At 43.2% G+C, this 21,630-nt stretch overlaps 1 protein-coding gene across 1 annotated transcript in view; it reads left to right on the top strand.

The window, feature by feature from the left end:
• Positions 1–502: 502 nt before the first annotated feature.
• Positions 503–21,630, top strand: part of ube2e1 (ubiquitin-conjugating enzyme E2E 1) — a 66,631-nt gene continuing 45,503 nt past the window's right edge. The window contains exons 1-3 of the mRNA XM_060904772.1: positions 503–675; positions 1,360–1,556; positions 9,595–9,645. Coding sequence (XP_060760755.1) covers positions 1,369–1,556; positions 9,595–9,645 — 239 coding nt within the window. The 5' untranslated portion in view covers positions 503–675; positions 1,360–1,368. The remainder of the gene's footprint in view (positions 676–1,359; positions 1,557–9,594; positions 9,646–21,630) is intronic.

Raw genomic sequence — 21,630 nt, 5'->3', positions numbered from 1 at the left:
TGACCTGGCAACTTGTCCAGGGTGTACCCCGCCTCTCAGACATACAGTAATCAGCTGGGATAGGCTCCAGCTTGCCTGCGACCCTGTAGAACAGGATAAAGCGGCTACAGATAATGATGGTATGGTAGTGTAGTGGTTAGCGCCGTCGCCTCACAGCAAGAAGGTCCGGGTTCGAGCCCCGTGGCCGGCGAGGGCCTTTCTGTGCGGAGTTTGCATGTTGTCCGCGTGGGTTTCCTCCGGGTGCTCCGGTTTCCCCCACAGTCCAAAGACATGCAGGTTAGGCTAACTGATGACCTGGATGAGATGAGATGAGTTGAGATGAGATGAGTTGATGATCACACAAACTTTTGGCCACATATTTGGTCAAATATGATATATATATATAAATATTTTGTCACTAGACAAGCTAATTGCGAGGCTAACCAAAACAAAAACAAGGTTTGCTTTCCATATTCTACGTCAGAGGTGAGCTGGTAACGTGACATAAGCGCTTATAAGCGTTTTATTGGGCTGTGACACGGCCTGCACGAGGACACAACCGCTTCCGTGCTGCCGCTGTGGGCTCGCGCCGGATCGCCACGGCACTTCCGCTCGGCGCGAGGGCGATTACAAGCACGCGCGTCCAGGCGACGGAAGCGAAGAGAAGAGAAGAGGCTCGCGCAGACACAAAGAAAGGTAGCGGAAGCCGGAAATGGTTGTGTTTTTTAATAAATAAGCTTGTTGTTGTTGTTTTATCGGTAATTGCTACACGGTTTATCTCACACACACACACAGGGTCTGTTGTTGTTGGATAGTCGCGTGCTTGAGCACGAGACGCCGTGAAGAAACCGAACGCTCGGTCCATTCGACGTTGTTTGTTTGCTTGCTTGTTTGTTTGTTTGTTTACTTGTTTGTCGTCGGTGCAGTAAAAAGTTTCTCGAACTCAGGAACCGAGGAAGGTGAAGTGTGGATTGTGTGTGTGCGCGCGGTGTCGGTTATTCGCCTCAGCAGCCTGCTGTCTTTCCTGGTCATGGTGGTGTTCTTGTTTATTTGTTTGTTTGTTTTTTATTTGTTTTTGTTTTGTGTCAATTCATAATAAACCCCAGCTTTCATTACAGAAACTCTACTCAATTCAACTCAAGGGTCAGTAGGCTAATCTCGGTTTAGACTACTGGGTTATGAAATGAATCACCAAGTCTTAGATAACAGGGCTGTGTTCAAACTCCTTCTCCTCCTCAGCCTGTCCTGACAGAGGTTCCAGTCCCATTGTGTTCTGGGAAACTCTCTTGTCACCATTGTTCTCCTTTTGCACACACTAACTAACTCCGCACCCTTCTACTAGTCTTATCAATGTGTTTTTTGTTTTTCCATCTTGTCAAGGTCGCGAGGATGTCGGATGAGGATTCACGTGCCGGCTCCAGTTCTTCCTCCTCTTCATCATCTTCATCCTCATCGTCGTCGTTGTCCTCATCGTCCTCTGTCCGGCAGCAGTCGGAGAAAGACACACCTAGCAAGAAACGAGAGAGCAAAGCCAGCGTCAATAAAAACTCCAAACTCTTGTCAACCAGCGCTAAAAGGTCAGTATGTATGTAGATCTCCTGAACTCCTTATGCTGACAACGCAGTCCTCGCAGATGGCGTCTGCGTAGCCCCCCCACCTTCGCAGACGCTCTGCGCGCACCTCCCAAAAATTGTGACCACCGCAGAAGCGTCGCAGACAGGAGGGCTCTGATTGGTCCACTCTACATCCGCTGTACACGCACTTCCGCTTCCCTACTTTCCCGGTTTGTTTTGTTTTCACGACCGCCATTTTTAAAAACACGAGCGAAGATGGAGCAGCACGAAGAGCGGTTGATCGAGGAAGTACGTACATCTATACGACTCCAGTTCTAGTCATTATAAGTAACCGGAGGATAAACACTCCACTAACCACACCCACCAGCTACTCCTAGCGATTTCGTGACTTCGCGCCCCCTTGCGTTGTGGCGGTGAATAACATCGCGCACACCTATTACTCACCGCTCAACGATAAATTACAACTGTCTGCGAAAAGCTATCTGTGAAAGCCTTGTCGCAAGAGCATGCAGAGGCACTTACACGTCCTTCCATCAACGTATACCCCTTTTCCACTAGTCTGGTTAACACCAGACCATATCACAAGTGAAATATGGTCTGGAATCCGCCTATTGAATTTCTCGTAGGGGAGGTGTGGTTTGTGATTGTCAACGGCCGTTTATTGGACGTTGCGAATGTCTATCATTTGGCGTATACGTAGCCCATGGCCAATCATGGCAGTTGTACCCGGTGACGTAGTTAGAGCGACGAAGAGGCGAAGAAAGACTGTAACACCAAACACTGTTCTTTTTTTAAAACAAACTTTCGCTCTAAACTATTCAGAACAGTGTCTAAAGCTTGATCGAAAGTTTGGTTTGGATCGCTCGCCACCATGTTAAATGTGATCCGTAAACAGTCCCAAATAAACTACAAACTTCCGTTTGTCGAGTAGTACGCGTCACCGTCTTTCCACCCCTCCCCACTCTCTGATTGGCTCCCTAACTCAGGCGAGCCTTTAGACCATAGTTTCCATGCTGTCTTTTCAGATCGGAACGATTGTGCAAAGCAGCATGGGATTTCCCAGGCTACTTTTCCACCAGGGCTGGTTCACAACTCGTGAACCAGTTTGCTTTTCCATAGCTCGGGGTGCTAAGGGGAGCCACATCGTTACTTCACTGTATACGTCAGTTACGCCGCTGCGTTTGCATAAACCTTGGCGCGAACATCAAAGCAGCAACTAGAGGTCTGCGCGGGACAGAATTTTCAGGCCCGCTCCCGCATTGTGTAGTCCCGCTCCCGCACGCGCCTGCCATATTTTGTCCCACTCCCGCCCGCAAATCCGCGTGATGCAGACGTTCGCGTTATTTCTCAAGAAAGTTCTTGTCATTGGCTTGGGGAATTAAACATGCTGAGCTTAGCTGAGCTCTCCACTGACCGATCCTTCACCTAGCGCACGTAGCGAGGGTGCGCGTTGCCAGGCGGCATGCAGCGCAGCTGAGGCTTTACAGAGAGAGTCTGCTCTTCTGCCACGATCGGAGATCTCAAACACGGAAGAGCGGAAAGGAATCGGAAACGTACGCGAGATTAGACCGCATCTGCAAATTTAGGCATCTTAAAATGTTTTTATTAATGCCAAATAAAATATCTAGCACAAATTATATATGATTTATAAATTTTATTTTAAACACGTTTTTAGTTAGCGGGACTGCAGCTTATCACCTCTCCCGCATTGTGCACTCCCCCTCCCGCCCGCGCCCGCAATGAGCTTTCAAAATTTGTCCCGCACTGCTTTGCGTCGGGTCCTGCGGGAGTGCAGGGCTCTAGCAGCAGTAATAATAATAGATGACTGCTGCTTTACGGGTTGTTTTACAATCAGGGTCCGCAAGCTAAAAATCACATTTAACACTTATCTTCAATATCAAAAGGCTTGACTAAATAAACTTGGTTGTTTATTGTAGCCCTGTGATCGCTCTATTTACCATGCAAAAAAACCTTGGTGATAACGTTATTTTTGGTGAATGTATGGCAATATGTCATTTAGCAAAATTACTCGTGTCATTTAGAAAAAGTGCCTTTTTTTTTTTTTTTTTTTTTGACCACAGGTAGCTCCAAAAGGGATGCACTTAAATCATTCTTTATACCATAAAACACACATTTGGTTCCATGTCATTGGAAACATAGTTAAGTTTTAATGTTGAATGCCAGTAAGTTTTCAGACTATTTTGATCAAATGAGTATGGAATTGTGTCAAAAAAAGTCCTCTCTGAGACAGTTAATTTTTCGATATAAAATAACACATCTAAAATGATTATTTTCATCCTAAAATGTGGTCAAGATATTGGGACATAAATATTAGAGATAACTAACACAAAGCTTACAGCCTTATATTTAAAAGCACTATGGAAGTAGTGGATTCTGAATTGTCAAAAAAAAAAAAAAAAGTCCTCTCCGAGAATCACTTCATTTGTTTCTCCCAGCCCTGCTTAAAGCTACACTTAATCTTGTTATAATACAAACTATTACACATGCCTATGTTCATATGTGTATTAATTTCCAAAAGTGCAGATTTGATAGGTTTTTTTTATTTTTTTTAAACCAGTTTGAATCAATTTGAATTTTGGACCCCTGTGATGCCCCTTTTCCACCAAAGCAGTTCCAGGGCTGGTTTGGGGCCAGTGCTTAGTTTGGAACCGGATTTTCTGTTTCCACTGACAAAGAACTGGCTCTGGGCCAGAAAAACGGTTCCAGGCTAGCACCAACTCTCTGCTGGGCCAGAGGAAAGAACCCCTTACGTCAGCAGGGGGGCGGAGTTGTTAAGACCAACAACAATAAGACTGCGAAAGATCGCCATTTTTAAGCCACGAGAAGCAGCAGCTGTACAAACGCGAAGTCATTTATTATTATTGTTGTTGCTGCTGCTTCTTCAGTGTTGTTTTTGCTTCGATATTCGCGCCAAGGTTTATGCAAACGTAGCGACGTAACTGGCGTATACAGCGACGTAATGACGTGGCTTCCCTTAGCACTGCGAGCTATGGAAAAGCAAACTGGTTCTCAGCTGGCTCGCAAGTTGAACGAGTTGTGAACCAGCACCAGCCCCGAACCAGCCCTGGAACTGATTTGGTGGAAAAGAGGCATGACACAAACTTTGTACCCTGATTGTAAAACAACCCTTACTGCATCCATGATATCTCATCGCTTATTTAAAAATGGCGCCCTCTCGCGGTCCTGCTATTGTTGTTGGTCTTAACAACCAACCAACCCCCCTGCTGATGTAAGTGGTTCTTTCCTCTGGCCCAGCAGAGAGTTGGTGCTAGCCTGGAACTGGTTTTTCTGGCCCAGAGCCAGTTCTGTCAGTGGAAACAGAAAACCTGGTTCCAAACTAAGCCCTGGCCCCGAACCAGCCCTGGAACTGCTGTGGTGGAAAAGGGCTAGTAGACTAGGTTCTGGTTCCAAGTTGGTTCAATTTGCGAACCTTTATGATGAACTGGTGTTTTCTTTTCTTCTTCTGGTGGCTGGAGAAACACCACAGAACCACTATCCTTACATCACTTGTTTGCTTGCTTGCGTCTCCGTTTTCATATTAACGCTAACACCAAGCGCCGTAACGATAATGACTCAGCTCAGTTTTTGAAAATGGCAAAGTTTTAGTTGGTCTGATTTGGTTGTTAATCCCACCCTTGCTGCTTGCATAGTAAGCGAAGTATTGATGCTCTTGAATCCATTTTCCTGCCTGAGAGCTGATTCTTTGACTGTGGAAACGCAAAAAACTGGTTTGAGGTTAGACCCTGACTCCTAACCGGCCCTCGGGTTGCATTGGTGGATGGCTGGGTATCATGTACTGTCACTGAATGCTTTTATCTTGGTGGATATGGATTCCTTTATCCCGGGAATACCCTCCTGGATGGGACCTCCGTCTTGATCACAGCGCACGGTGTGTGTACACACACCTAGAGTTCACCTATGGGAGGAAACCCACCAGTGATTATGCACGCGTGAGACGGTAACACTGCTAACGTACCACCCACTTCCTGAACAGTGACAGGAACATATTGGTGTTTCCTCCATGTTCTCCAAGACCTGGAAACTTCAAAAGCAGTCATAACGGCAGTAATTGAGTAGAAACCACCCGAACTGGGTCAGAATCGTCTATAGAGCCGAGTTGTGTCGAGCTGCTCTAAATCGAGCCACCTTGAAGTGTGGAAGTATTATTGTGTTGGTTGACGCTGTATTTTGATTCCTGTGAGAAGTTGGTGCCGATCTGCTCTGCTGACATTACAGGAAGTCTTTTGGTACGGCATTTTAATGATGAAATTTAATCCAAGTTTTCAAACATGACCTACTGACTGTACGGTTTTATTCTTGGTGCTTAAAAATGAGGGCATGAGCTTGGATTCTAACTCTCACCATTTTCTGGCATTGTTTGTTTAGTTCCAACAGTTATTTCTGGTCCACCAATTTGATTAGACAAGCAGCGTTCCAAAAGTGCTGATACGGTATTTAGCGTAATGGCACTGGGACATTTTTGTTTCACTATGTGTGTTGTGTAAATGTCCAGTTTGAGTAATAATTGGTGACCCCGAAACAGTTACTACTGTGTTGGTCTGTTCGTTGGCATGGCAACGTGCAAGGCTTGAGCCTCCTGTGGCTTTGGGATCACCCCCCCACCCCCTTTTTTTTTTTTTTTTTTTTGAATGGAGCAGAATTAAACGCAGGGTTTGGCCATATTGTGCCTGAAGTATCAGGAGCTCGATATTCACTACTTTGTTTGCATAAAAGCAGCAGCGTCATGCTGGCAGTCATACGGTTCTGCTGAATGTACAAGGCACAGCTGTGACTTACCTGCTAACGTTAACTATAACTTTTTGTGCATTTTCGCTTAGTGATCCTCCAGTGGATTTATTCTCAAACTTATTTAAGTAAAAGTAGTTGCAGATTTCAAAAATCAGACTTTCAATTTTCGTAGACCAAGTAGTGTTCGAGAAAGGAAAAATGAATTTTCCAGAGCCCGACATTAACTTTTAATTTCAACTTGCCCCCTGTTTTGCGAGTGGGTTTTTTTTTTTTTTTTTTTGAATTACAATATAAAATGATCACGTTTATTGGTTACTTTTAAAGTGCTGATGACACGAACATGACTCTATGCAATTTCTTAAATAAACTATACAACATTGCTAACATGTTAGATTTCTGTTATAATTACGTGAAAAGAAGCTGTTATGCGAATATCCAACTTTTAATTGCACAGCGCAAGAAAACTGGGTCCGTGGCTCGCGGCCATGTTGTGACGTCAGCGGGAGAACACGCTGCGGTTCACTGGCTGTTCTACTCTGGTTCTACTCAATGGAAATGGTGCATGAAAACGCCGGTGAACTCTCTAGTGCTAGCTCTTCCTCTTCTGGGAGTCTAGAATTGTGTTGATCTCTTCCGAATAGAATCTGATAGCCTACCCTCTTTACCCTTTGCCTCTCGTTGCTAGGCGGCAGTTACATGAAAGCCGCAAGCTTTCACAAGCAAATACATGACTGATATCACGCCGACTTTATGATTTATCATGTAGAATCTATAGCTCTACGTACCTTTATCTTATGTCGTTTCACAACACATGTTCTGACAGGAGGACTGTCTTTGGATCCGGCATAGCTACGAGTAGACCCCCTCCGGAATACTGGCAGTGTTGCCAGATTGGGAGGTTTCCTGCCCAGTTGGGGGGTTTCAAGTGCATTTTGGTGGGTTTTGAACATACTTTTGGCTAGAAAACGTCAGCGGTATCTGGCAACAGATACAAACTGGTAAGTTAGGAGGAAGGTTCTTTCGCTGACGTCATATAGCCACTCCTCCTCCTTCGTCTCCTGGGTGCTGCAGCCCCGTCAAATTTGCCCAAATAGCCGCGTTTTTTTATCATAACTTGTAAAAATAGGCGCCTTCGTGAATTAATATATGGATCATCGGGAATTACCTTTTGTTATAAAACATCGCCAAAGATGTCAAAAACGTGTCATCAGCACTTTAACGGACAATAACAATTTTATCCAAAATTTAAAAAAGCTACCAAAAACCCCCTCCAATATATAAATATTTTGCACAGGACTGTGTTCCTCTAACAGAAACAAAGCTCCAGCGCTCTCTGCTCTTAATCTGTTCTGTTTGAGGATTTATCGCACATGTCGCTCCTTGTAGAGTTTTTTACGCCCGAGTTGTTTGAAACCAATCTGGGTTTTCTGTGTCGAATAAGAAAGCGGCTTCACCTGAAAGAAAATCAAACACTTGCATGAAGGCGCTAATTCGAATGCAAGCAGAAACAAAACAAGATTCTTAAGCAAACTCTTCCATCCTCACTTCTGACTTTTTTGTTTTTGTAAAATACATTTTAAATACAATTGTGAATTTCTCTGGAGTTTTCAGGCTGAGCTCCTCTCCTCGTATTCTTAACCACTCACTTCCTCGTTCTTGAAGCATTTGCTTCGGCTTGTTAACATTTTTCTTGATAGCGGGGAGACGGTAATGCCTTTTATTTATTTCTCTGCTTGACGAAGCAAAAATGGCGCAAAAATTAACCATATTGAAGACAGATGAAGCCTTGCTTGCATGAAAGCCGGCGTCTGTCTGACCCCAGCTGTAATTATCGCGTGATGTCATGCACAAGGGGTCTATAAACAGTACGCGTACCATACTATACCGGGGGGGAGATATAAAATAACTTGCAAATCAGTAAATGAAACCGAGACTAAGAAAACAGCCAAGACATAATGGCGGATACGTAGTGAGGGACGCTTTTAGGAACTGAAATGAAGGATCAAAAAGCCTAATTTTTGTGGCACTAGTTTGTAATATATGCTCATTCCAACTTGCCCTGTCAGGGACATATCCCACTCTCCTGAAGGCATGTTTCACTTGCCCCGGGCGATCGGGCAGTCCTTAATGTCGAGCCCTGTTTTCTTTAAAATGTCAGATGGGCTTCCTGTGGTGGTGATGTCCGGTAGGGGTCTCTTGGAGTGACTCAGCTACTTGCATCATGGCTTTGCGAGCATTTTACCAAAAAAAAAAAAAAAAAAGTATGCCTTATTTGTGTAGCATATAAATGCTGCAGTGATGCTAAAAAGAGATCCCAAGCTGAGAAAATGCAAAGTGTGCTTGCTCAGCTGTGGCAGTGTCTCGCTGACAGAAACTGGATCAGACATGAGACCTCACACTGCAAAAAGGTGTCTCCCCTTCCCTCACATGACTTACAGAAAGTGTGTGTGTGTGTGGGGGCTGCATGCTCAGTCTCGCTTTTTAAAGGAAATTAACTTTTCTCCAACACTATTTGGTGTCTGAAAATGGAAGTTTGACTTTTGAAATCTGCGACTACTTGAAATAAGCTTGAGAATAAATCCGCTGGAGGATCCCTTTAAATACGACACAATTGTGCTGAGTTATAACAGAGGGTTTGCTCGACTGGTTAATGACGAGCACGACGGCTTTGAAAGCCGATCCATTTGCGAGAGCCGGACAGACGAAAGCACTTAAAGCGAGCGATGCAGCAGCACTTTAAGTACAAATGAACCATGTGGCATGGAGATCAGACGATGGATAGTCAAATGGCATTGTGGGTAACGTAGAATAGCACTAAAGTGAAAAATACTCCTCGGCTTAACTTTGAGTTAAAAGCATGTGTTAATTTTAAACGTTAATATGCAGGTTGTTCAGGATCAATTTGTCCTTTAACATGTTTCAGGCCCAGAGAGAGAACGCTGACCAGATCAGACCAGAAAAAGGCATGAGGGAGAAAAGAAACCTCTAAAATGGCAACCGTAGACCGACTCGCAGGTTTCTAATGAGCGCTGAGCAGGGCTGCGCATTACCAGCACAGCATTCTCCTGCCATCACGATCATTAAAAGTTCATGCGACGCTGTCGAAAGTCAATCAGGATTCATGCTGGATTAATGGCTTTGGTGTATAAAGAACACGGAGCACCATCTACACACATCATGAGTGGAGATCAAAATATTACAGGATCTCGTTGTACGGTTTTTAATCATTTATTTAACCTGGCTTTTTTTTTTTCCCCCCTCTTTCTTACAGGATTCAGAAAGAGCTCGCTGATATCATGTTGGATCCTCCACCAAACTGCAGGTAAGTGAAACGTTTATGGGGTGGCTGTGAATCCTCTGTCTGTTTCACCGCTTTATCCTTCCTAAACGGGACACAAGCGTTCTTATGCATCCTTTGGGTAGTTAGTAAACAAGGATAAAATCCAACACTCGTTCTAGAAACATTTTGCCAAGTGTCGTTACTGTTAGAAACCTCTAACATTTGAAGCGTCACGAAGATCTTTGGGAGGGAGAGAAATCAGTTGACCTTAAAGTGCGTATCACGGGTAAATTCAGGAGCGAGATCAATGTAATTCTCCTATTTTATATTAAACTTTGGTCAAATATGTTGCATTTTGTGCATTTTTTTTTTTTTCCTTGCGCAATACCAGAGAAATTCAGTTGAGATCAAGCCATTTGAGGCGAATTGGTCTGCCTCTGAAAAAACTCAGCATTTGGATTTCCTGGGAAATGTTGATTTTCGTGGCGTCGCGTGCGGGACGCCTCCTTCTGAATCCTACGTCAGCGCTGGTTTGTTTATGAGAAAACGACCTGGTGGTTTTCTGCAGATTTCTTCGTTATCGCGTAATTATTAAAATGGTTAACAGATGTATCGTAGGAGGGTGTAGCAACACCAATCTTGATGGGATTAGTACTCATCGTTTCCCAAAAGACCGGACAATGAGAGAGAAATGGGAGCGCTTGGTCTACACAGGCTGTGCACTGAAACCGTGCAAAGCTCGCGCAGCCTGCTGGCGCTTCCGCAGGTGACGTCACGAATCTGGCTCCAGACTCCCTTGGGATTTTTCCAGATGTGTTTTATTTATTTATTTTTTTCTGCTGTAGACAGATGGCCTTGTGTGAAATTACCCTTCTGGATGAGTGTGTAAAGGGGGCATACTTTTATATATTTTTATATATAATGTGTAACTTTAAAAACGCACAGTGGAATTCAACACGATATCACTTTAGAATCTAAAGTTTAGATCCATGCATATATTTGAAATTTATGATATTGTATGTCATGCGCACACATCTTGAAACCTCGATAAAGGACATTTATTGTCAAACTCAAGAATTAATTCACAATAAAAAAATTCAAAGTGACCGTTGGTCCATGTTCAGACCGTCATGCTGGAGATTCTGGGTCTGTGTCGTCCAGGGGTCTCAGCAGCAGTGACTGAGGGGGTCAGGAATCTGTCACGGAGGTGAGCTAGCCTGATGTGCTGATCCTGAACTGGCGTCGTGACTCGAGGCTGACCAGGGCGTGGACGATCCCTGGTGCTCCCTGTCTGTCTGTAACGCTGACTCAAACGGGAAATGGTCGAATGATGAACACCGAAGTGCCGGGCGACCTCTGTCTGTGTACTTCCGGCACGCAACATCCCGATGGCCTGTTCACGTTGATTTTGGCTTAGGCGTGGCAGCTTCAATAATGACAATTTTCCCGTCATTTCCCCCGGGTATTTATAGGCAAGATTGTGTGTGTACAGTGTACATTATATATTGTACGTTATTGAGTACAACTCCCTTAAATTCTGATTTGAGCACAGATTTGGAACTTTATTTGGGCAGAACGAAGTTATTTTTCCATTGTGATATATTTCTTTGCTTCTTGAGAGAAACTCAGCACGAATTCAGCAAGTTTTATCAATGTGCGTTTTTAAAGTTACTGTGTGTGTGTGTGCGTTTTTATATATATATATATATATATATATATATATAACATAAACGAAATTGGTCCAGAATATGCACTTTAAACTGTTCTGTGGGACATGTGATATATATAAATTTATTTTTTTTAAATTGGGCGCCCTTTTGATTTCATAAAACCAGTGAAATGTAGTTCCGTCTGAAATTTGGTCGTTGTGAGATGTTTATTTCTGTAATATCTAAAACACCCAGCAGCCCGTTCTGTGGCTGGGAAGTTTATTTAATTTGACGGGATTAAAGCAAATGTGTGTGAAATCGCTCACTTCTTTGCGCGGTCAAGCAGACAGAGGAAGTCGGTGTACGCATGCGCAGGTTTACCTTTGAGCGTGCACTGACAATTCCATCATTCTGCCGCTAAACAAACAGCTGATCACACCGAGGTGCTCGCTGACTGCCGATATCTATCTATTAGTTTGGTCCTGTGTTGTCTTCTCGCTTTTGTTACTGTAGTCGGTCTTTCACGTTTCATCGGTGTCCTCCATTTTTCTCTTATGTTTCAAATTTGTATGCCTTGTATGAACAGGGAAAGCCCACCAGGTCACGCATGATGTCTCGTCTCATGTCATCTCATTATCTGTAGCGGCTTTATCCTGTTCTACAGGGTCGCAGGCAAGCTGGAGCCTATCCCAGCTGACTACGGGTGAAAGGCGGGGTACACCCTGGACAAGTCGCCAGGTCATCACAGGGCTGACACATAGACACAGACAACCATTCACACTCACATTCACACCTACACTCAATTTAGAGTCACCAGTTAACCTAACCTGCATGTCTTTGGACTGTGGGGGAAACCGGAGCACCCGGAGGAAACCCACGCGGACACGGGGAGAACATGCAAACTCCACACAGAAAGGCCCTCGCCGGCCACGGGGCTCGAACCCAGAACCTTCTTGCTGTGAGGCGACAGCGCTAACCACTACACCACCGTGCCGCCCCATGCATGATGTAATAAGTTTAATTTGTATAGCGCCTTTCTCAAAACCCAAAGTCGCTTTGATTATTGGGGGGGGGGGGAGTCTACCAAATGGAAGTCAGGATGTTGTTCCAATGGTGTAGCAGCCACAGTCCTGCAAAAAGGCGCACAAAAGCCAGTCCTGCGACGCCTCCAGGCAACATCATTCGGAACACCAAAGCAAGCACAGACACACCACCACGCAGAGCGCTGGTGTGTCCCCAGCCACCGCGCCGCCGCCAAGCACTAAAGCACCGCTGGACAACCACGATGTTAAAATGAGCAACGAGCTCACTGTAGTCCATAGCGAGGAACACAGGCATCACCCACGGCGAACTGACTCCCAAAACTTGGTCCGGAGCTACACCACAACAGCGTACAAAACACTCAAACATCAGGCTACACAAAAAAAAAAAAAAAAGGGCGCACGACGTACTCTGAACCGGAAACGAGTTTGTGTAAACGTAGTATCTTGTATTGCATCATGGTGAAGCAGGAAAAAATACTAGAGAATTTAGGGCCACGTGGAGATCATTAATTGTTCTAATAAAATTGGAAGTCTGTGATTTTTTTTTTTTTTTTTTTTTTTTGAATTCAGTAGCTTTCTGTCCATTAAGCAAAAATAGTCTGGGGGGGAATTCTTTTTATGACCTACGCTTGAAATCCGAACACCAGTCTGCCTTTAAATCTTAATGTTGCAGTTAAAGACTAATCCTTTCCTTTGAATATTTGCTGGTAGCCCGTCAGCTGTTTGTGATTAAAGTGTTTTGGGGGGAGAGTGCAGATGCATAGCTTTCACTGTATTAGCAGAATTTGCTGGAAGGCGTGCGAAAGGAGCTGGATTCCGAGAGCGTTTCAGACCTTTATCTGATCAAGGATGACTTATGCAATTGGGTCAAATCTGATTTGGTGGTTAACGCAGTGTAAATAAACGAAGAAAAAAAAAATCCGATTGTGCTACTTCAGCTTTTTAATACGAATGTAGTTTGACTGGATTATGAAAGGATTAACCTCTGGGAGATGAGGAAGAGTGACCAGGACGTTCTGGTCCACAAACTGAAGTGCTTGTTCTTCCTGGTGGGGTGGTTTTTTTTAAATTTTTTATTTATTTATTTTTTTGTGGCTTTGGAGCTTTGACCTTGCTGAGAGTCATCAGTAACTTGTGACGTCTGTATCGAGCATCAGCACTCTGGCAATTAGGAGAGAGCAGACATGTCACTACTCTCCGAAATGACTTCCTGTGTTTGTTCCCACCCTGAATTAACAATGAGCTCAAGGAGCCGTGTAGAAGTGCGCCGGGTTTCCTGTTTGCTGGCTGCTTGTTGTGTTGAAACCTGCCATGCTGTGTCATGTGTGTCGTCTGTTTAGATCATGCTGAGCCAAAATCCTTTATACGCAGGCAGACACCTTTTGCAGTGTTTATTTTTATAGTGGCTTTTTGTCCCCCTCTCTTGGCCCCGTTTTCAGCTCATTAGAACTTGGTTCACTTTGTCTCTACTGACTGTAAATTATGCCGCTTTTCCACTACCAACGCGGCTGAGTTGGGCTGAGCCGTGCCGTGCTGAGTCGAGCTGAGTGGGGCTGTTGGAGTTGCATTTCGACTACAACCGCGCTGAACCGTGCTGGCTGGAAGTGGGTGGACACATTGGGTGGAGTTAGCGAAAGTGGGTGGACGTCACGTGATGTCGTTAGGTGGCGCAAACGGTGACATCAGTGATCTTTTAAGCGGTAGTCTCACAACCCAGATAGTAAACAATAAACATGGAGTCGTTAGTGTTGCTGGTCTTGGTGCTGTGCCTTGTTGTCACCGACAACGCCAACAGATACTGGCAAGAACGTATAGATGAGGCGAGGCGCATAAGGCTTCAGAAATTCTCGTAATTCGTAATTCTTCTTCTTCCGGGTTTACGGTGTTTACAGATCCCAGCGTGCTCGCGGGGCGTGTGTGGGCATGTGAGGACACTCCTCCTCACCAATCAGTGCACAGGGAAGTGTCTGCTCACGCCCCTAGCCCCACTCGGCTCGGTTTGGCTCACTTCAGCCCTACTCCAAAACCGTGCGAGTTTTGGGGGCTGAGCAGGGCTGAAGCGAGCTGAGTCGTGCTGTTCTAAGGTAGTCGAAACGCGAGCCGTGTCGGGCTGAAGCGAGCTGAAGTGAGCTGAAAAAGGGTAGTGGAAAAGGGCCATTAGCCGTGAAGGGCTTTAACAGCTGTGAGGTTGATAGATTTTGCTGCCTCTTGTTCATGCCTTTGCGCTACACCACTTCTAGCTTAAACTTGTCCTTTATACACCTGATGATAAACACAAGTGGTGCTGCTGAGATGGACCGTGTGTTTTTAGATGATCGCTTGCTCAGGGCTTTTAAGGGCGAGTCGTCCACAATCAGGGTGCCATTCTGGTTCTGCTGGTATGTTTTTTATATAGAGATGTCTTGTGTGCGCACACAATGGATATAAAGTGTACACGCCCTGTTAAAATGATGGGTTTTTCCTGATGTAAAGAAATGAGACCACAATAAATAATTTCAAAGCTTTTCCCACCTTTAATGTGACCTATAACCTGTACAATTCAATTGAAAAATAAACGAATCTGTTGAGGGGGGACATAAGATGTACAATAAGCTGGTTGTGTAAGTGTGCGCACTCTTAAACTAATACTTTGTTGAAGCACCTTTTGATTTAATTACAGCATTCGGTCTTTTTGGGTCGGAGTCTATCAGCCTGCCACATCTAGACTTGGCGGTATTTGCCCACTCTTCCTTGTGAAAGCGCTCCAGATCTGTCAGATTGCGAAGGCGTGTCTTGTGCACAGCCCTCTTCAGGTCACCCTACAGATTTTCAATTGGATTTAGGTCTGGGCTCTGGCTGGGCCGTTCCTAAACTTTCTTGGAAAGTTTCATTGTCGTGCCGAAAGGTGAAAGTAATTTTCATCTTCCTAGCAGACACCTGAAGGTTTTGGGCCAAAACTGACTGGTGTTTAGAACTGTTCATAATTCCCTCCACCTTGACTAAAGCCCTTGTTCCAGCTGAAGAAAAACAACCCCACAGCATGATGCTGCCACCACCATGCTTCACCGTGGGGATGGTGTTCTTTTGGTGATGCGCAGTGGTGTTTTTGCACCAAACGTACCTTCTGGAATTGTGGCCAAAAAGTTCAACCTTGGTTTCATCAGACCATTACACATTTTCCCACATGCTTTTGGGAGAGTTGATGTATTTTTTTTGCAAAATTTAGCCGGGCCTGGATGTTTTTCTTTGACCCTACCTCATAGTCCAGACATACGGAGAATACAGGAGATCACATGTAGTACACAACCAGTACTTGGCAGAAATTCCTGCAGCTCCTTCAGTGTTGCTGTCGGCCTCTCGGCAGCCTCCCTGACCAGTTTTCGTCTTTTTTTTCCTTAATTTTGGAGGGACGTCCAGTTCTCGGTAATGTCCTGTATTTTCTCCACTTCTTGATGACGGTCTTCACTGTGCTCCATGGTGTCTAATACCGTGGAAATGTTTTTGCACCCTTCTCCTGACTTTCAACAATGAGATCCTTTTGATGCTTTGTAAGCTCACGTGGCTTTTGCTGGAGGAGGCAACTGAGTAAATGTCTGAACTTTATTTGGGGTTAATCATTTTAATTGATGGCAGGTGTGAACCCAAAAAGACCGAATGCTGTAATTACATCAAAAGGTGCTTCAACAAAGGATTAGTTTAAGGGTGTGCACACTTGCGCAACTGGCTTGTTGTATTTTTGTTTTTCCTCCTAATAGATTTGTTTTTCAGTTGACTTGTACAGGTTATAGGTCACATTAAAGGTGGGAAAAGTTTATTTATCGTGGTCTCAGGTTTTTCTGTTTAAAAAAAAAAAAAAAAAATTGTTTTAACGGGGTGTACGCTTTGTGTGTGTATAAATAACACCACCCATGTCTTTATAACCAGCCTCTGCGTGTTTCTGATCACATCGGATCAAGCCTTTCTGCAGTGTACTGGTTCTGTCCCAGTCCACGATGACGCTTTGAGATGCAATCAATAAAATGATTTGAAAATCATATATGTTGCGCTAAAGTGTAAAGACCTAGTCTGGCTAACATGACTTCAAAGCTCTGCGAGCATTTGGTCTGGCAAAGATATTAAGCCCAACTGTTTCCCAAAGCGCGTGGTTGACCCGCCTCCCTGAAATGCCTCAGTTTGCTACTGGTCGAAGCCAGAAAAGGCTGTGACGAAGCTTAAACCAATCACATCACTCTTTCCTCTGACGTATGTGACGCGACGGAAACTGCTTGAGTAACAGGAAGAAGATAAATACCTCCAGGGTTGCTCTTTGCTCCGTTTTCAGTGAGAACTTCCCGTTGAATGCTTTCAATACAGCATCTACCGCTGTGTCAAAGGCTTGCCGCTGCTCCATGTTGGTAATGTTTCTAGTGAAATGAAGCACTTCCGGCATAGATTCTGTAAACAATTTATGGCTTCCGGTCGCAGTTCTACTACGTCAGTGCCTTGAACACGCCTCTACCCAAGGTCGTTGGAGATGCTCAAAGTTGATTGACTCCCGATTTTTCGGGAGCTTGGAAGAGCTGGAGATAGCTTGCCTTGCCAGACTAAGCTCGCAACAGGCCCTCGTGTTGCGTCACGCTTAGGATGGGCGGGCCCAGGCTAGTAAAGACCTTTTTAACATCTAGTGCACAAAACACTTTTTCCCAAAAGTCCTGAATGATGGGTTGTTTTAAAAAGCGTAAACTTTACTTGCTTTCATTCACTGAACACCACAATTCTGCATAATCTGAATTTCTCTGAGCTCATGAAGAAGAAAATTCTCTTTTTCTTCCCCCTTAGAACACTGCGAGTGAAATTATTATTGTAAATTATTAATTTTTAAAATCAATTCTAAGTGAATCGGACTTGGTGCTCTCTGTGAATCATTTGTCGGTCATGTGGTCCATGTGAAGTCTTTTAATCGGGTATGTGAGGAGTGCTGTGCAGTCTGCATGCTGTTGACTCGAGCTATGTGCGAGATGATGAAAATTGATTAGGTGTTTAGCTGCAGCTTCTTAAACCTCTAGGTGCGTGCATACGTATGTGACTTTCAAGTCAAGTTGGCTCGCGTCATGTACAGCTGTAACATTAGGAACAAAATGTAGGATGAGATCTCAGACAAAAGGATGAGCAACACGGCACAAGTCCGTAAATGCGATAAATAAAGACTACTATATGCCGAGTATACAGAAAACTAGAGCTGAAACAAATACTCTTTCTGAAACTGATACTGAAACCTGGCGAATCAGCTGATTTCAATACCCAGCTGATTTTTTTTTTTTTTTTAATTCAAAATTATTTTTAACTAAAGCAATATATGTAAAGAAACTAATGCGTTGCTAAACATGTAGAAAACCACATTTAAAAAAAAAAAAATTAACTGTTTGACGCACCTCACATAAATGTTAGGCTTATGTTCTAAATAAGTCTAAGGGATAATATATTGTAACCATGCTATGGTATATAGACCGAACTCCATGAGCGATGTCTAGATGTTTTGTTCTACAGAAAAGTTCATAACACTGAAACGGACCCATTAGTCGCATCGAACACTAGCTCTTGGACCAACTGTGTTTTTAATTTATATTTGTGCTTAATTCATTGACCTATTTACAAGGTAAAGGAAATGTCACTGTCGTTTGCTTGCCACAGCTTTCATTTCAGCCCAGCATGTTGATTTTGTAGTTATGGACGAAGTTCTTTTGCTTGAAAAGGTAAAATTGACTTTTTTTCGGGATGCCATATCCTTTAGAAAAATTTGCTTTCTCACCACACTTTAGACTATCTTGGATATGAAGTTCATCATGTCCATGTGCAACGGCCTGCCTTGAACTGTTACACGTGTGTAGCGTCATTAGGACTAATTACCATGCACTTGTTCCATATTAGAGCTCAGTCACAGCATGGGCTTATAAGGACTCTCTAAACACACGGACTTTGCAACGTGTTCGTGCTGTACCCGGTGTCTCACATTACCAACCCTTTTGTAGCACTGTGTTGATGTTCTGGATTTTGCCCTTTGTCCCCACCTTTGATATCCTCTCTGTCTCAGTTGATCATTGCCTGCCTGTATCTTGACTTGGGATCTATTTGCCAGCCTTTTTTTAATGGACATGTTTTACGAGTAGCCATGACTATGCTTACAGAGTAAAACCACTTTTAGCTTGTAAAATGTTCTTTTTAAGGGGTGTCTTCCCCCCCGTCCAGTGTCTGAAACAAGCAGCAAAATGGTTATGTATCAAATTGGTGCTATCTAGGGCTGGATGATTTGAACTAATCAATGTTGTAATGAATTGCATCACGATACACTTGATCATGAGTATTGTCGTATATTTAACACACTGGGGTTGAGAGCTTCACCAGCGAAGCTCGGCAGGTTTAGAATGAGTTGGGTCATGGATTTGATAGATATTTATCATACAAGCATGATAAACATATTGAAAACTGTATACTTTCCTATGTGCCCGCTGCCAAATATTATTTATATAACTTATTTATTTTAAATTACCTAAACTAGACGAAACGTAATACTGGTCACCTTACTCAGTCACACTGGAGTTGGACTGCTGAGCACGCACTTGCGTTCATAAGACTATTCACATGGTAATGGCATGATTTTATCTCATTTGGTTTTGATTTGGTTTCTCTTTCAGGGTGGGAGCACCCACCATAAACAGGATAAAATCTTTCAGCCATAGTTTAGGCTATTTGGAAGTAAAACTTGTTGTGAGGTGGCACATGGATTTTTTTTTTTTTTTGCGCTTTAGATGATTTCAGGACTGCGATTCAATATTATTAACTGTGACTGAGCAGTTTTTCCCCCCCTTTCCTTTAAAAACTTCAACTCGATCCAGCCAAAGATCAACTCGAGTAAGTGTAAATATTTTTTTTGACTTCTGATGAGCAGATCGGTTGATATGCGTGCGCTGTAGCGCGTACACAGGAAAAACGACTGAGCAATCCCCCCCCCCCCCCCCCCCCCCCCAAGAGTTAAAAGTATTTTCCTAAAATAGAGCAAAATAAACCATTTGAGTTCAGAGAGTAAAATTTGGAGTTGGAGTAAAATTAGTGATTTAACAGAGTTGGTTGTGGCTCTGAACTGAGTAAAATGGTACAAGAGTAAATTTCAAGACTCTGAGTCGAGTCAAATACCAGATAAATGAAGATGCTGTAAAAATAAGTTTTAGAACTGTTGGTGTGGGGGGGGAAACATGACCTTACCCATTGGGACTTGACCTGATGGGATTAAGATTTGGCAGTGGGAGGGGTTTTCACTCTTCTCATTGAAGTGGAGTGGAAATTTTTACCCTTCTCATTGAATACCCCTCCCACTGCCAATGAGCCATTCCACCGAATCGGTGCCATTTCCATCCTTAGAAAATTATATGTATAAATGCACATAAAAATGTACTTTAAAATACATTTCCTTATTACGCAGAATGTCCTGCACATTGATTTGATTTCAAATTTAAGATATATAATTGTAAGGATTAATAAAAACTACCTAGAACACTGAAAAATAGCATATGTTACCTGTCCCCGCACTCTATACTTAACTGTGAAATATTATGATTAGAATCCTTCAGAAACAGTATTTCTTTTGCACTGTTGTGACTCCAAATCCTAGCCATGGCTTTTTTTATTTATTTTATATATATATATATATATATATATATATATATATATATATATATATATATATAAATAAAATTTTTTCTCTCATAAGCAGTCCACAATATCTTGGTTAAAATACACATTTTAGTCCTGTCCCTGGGTTTTCACTCAGTCCTGTTACCCAAACATATTACCCCATCTGACAAATTTGGAACATTTCCATAAATCACATGCTCAACAGGAAGTTACATCAGTTGTGTCTTCTGAAGGCCATGGGAAGACCAAAAGTTAGTTCTCTCATTTACTTTTCGGTATACTTGAAGTTTTTAATTTTGACTAAGGTCAATGTCAACATACTGTCCTGTTACTTAAATTATTTCTTGGATGATACAGATTTTTGAAAATGCATTATTTTAAAAATACAGATTTTTGGTAAATCACTAGAATGTGTGAAGTGTGGTCATGCTGTTGGCGATGAAGCCATGTGGCTTAATTCCATGTATTAGCTAATCCTAGGCTAAAAACTCAGTCCTGTTACTCATATAAAGAGTATGCAGCCATCTTTGACTTCCAAACCTTGTGTAAAAAAAAAAAAACCTTGTAAAAAAAAATAATGTAGCCTGAGGTTGACCAATACACATTTTGAATAGTTAAATGTGTTATTATAATCAGTGTTGAAAAGATGTAACAAATTAAGTTTAATTTGGGAGTGGTACAACAAGCAAATGGCACCCATTTGGTGGAATGTCCCCAATCCTTTATCCTGAAACAATAGGACTTTTTTGGGGGGGGGATGGCCAGTTAACTGTCCAAGTCAGTGGAGCAGATTAAAGCTGTGTTCACATATATACCGGTACGATAGTGGTATAACTGTATCGATACAAAGTATACCAGTACGGTTTAGTGCATCTGTCCACACTAGCGAGAAATCTCATCTCATTATCTGTAGCTGCTTTATCCTTCTACAGGGTCGCAGGCAAGCTGGAGCCCATCCCAGCTAACTATGGGCGAAAGGCGGGGTACACCCTGGACAAGTCGCCAGGTCATCGCAGGGCTACTAGCGAGAAATGTTTGCGGTTTTCTTTCACGGTAGTTGAAATGCGCGTGCGCGAAATGTTTCCGTGGTTACCGAGTAACTTCCTTCCGAGAATATGGCGGATGAAACGACGTGTGTGCGCTTTTTGTCGTCAATGTACAGTCTGTATTTCTGGTGGTCATTTATTCAGTCGAATCGTGTAAAACGCGCGAGGCAGTTCAGAAAGAAACAAAGAAAATGAATCTCCTTCACTATTTTATTCAGCGAAGACGTCGATTGAGGTGTGTGACTTTGTGCATGCGCATTATATTTGTATCGATACAGAACCGCTTCATCTGTCCACACTACAGCGAAGCGCTACTGTACCGGTACAAAACCCATACATTTGTGGGTTTCGTACCGATACAGTTATACCGGTATAGTTGCTAGTGTGGACAGGTGTTGCGGTACGAAAGTAGTATCGTATCGGTACAAAATCCCTAGTGTGGACAGGGAATAAGTTTGTTTGATCCATTCCTAAGACTGAACAGAATCACTTCAAGTTTTTATATGTATATAAGTGCTGTCAAAAATGTCGTGTTAACGTGACTCAATTTTAACGGCGATTTTTTTTTTTTTTTTTTTTTTAATCGCAAGATTAACACTCTGTGACATGATGTAGGTTTTTCATAAGCTTTTGAAACTGCCA

This window comes from Neoarius graeffei, chromosome 22 (assembly GCF_027579695.1).
Source record: "Neoarius graeffei isolate fNeoGra1 chromosome 22, fNeoGra1.pri, whole genome shotgun sequence".
NCBI classification, from domain to species: Eukaryota; Metazoa; Chordata; class Actinopteri; order Siluriformes; family Ariidae; genus Neoarius; species Neoarius graeffei.
Note: the sequence above shows the minus strand (reverse complement) of the source record. Positions and strands in the feature narration are given on the sequence as shown.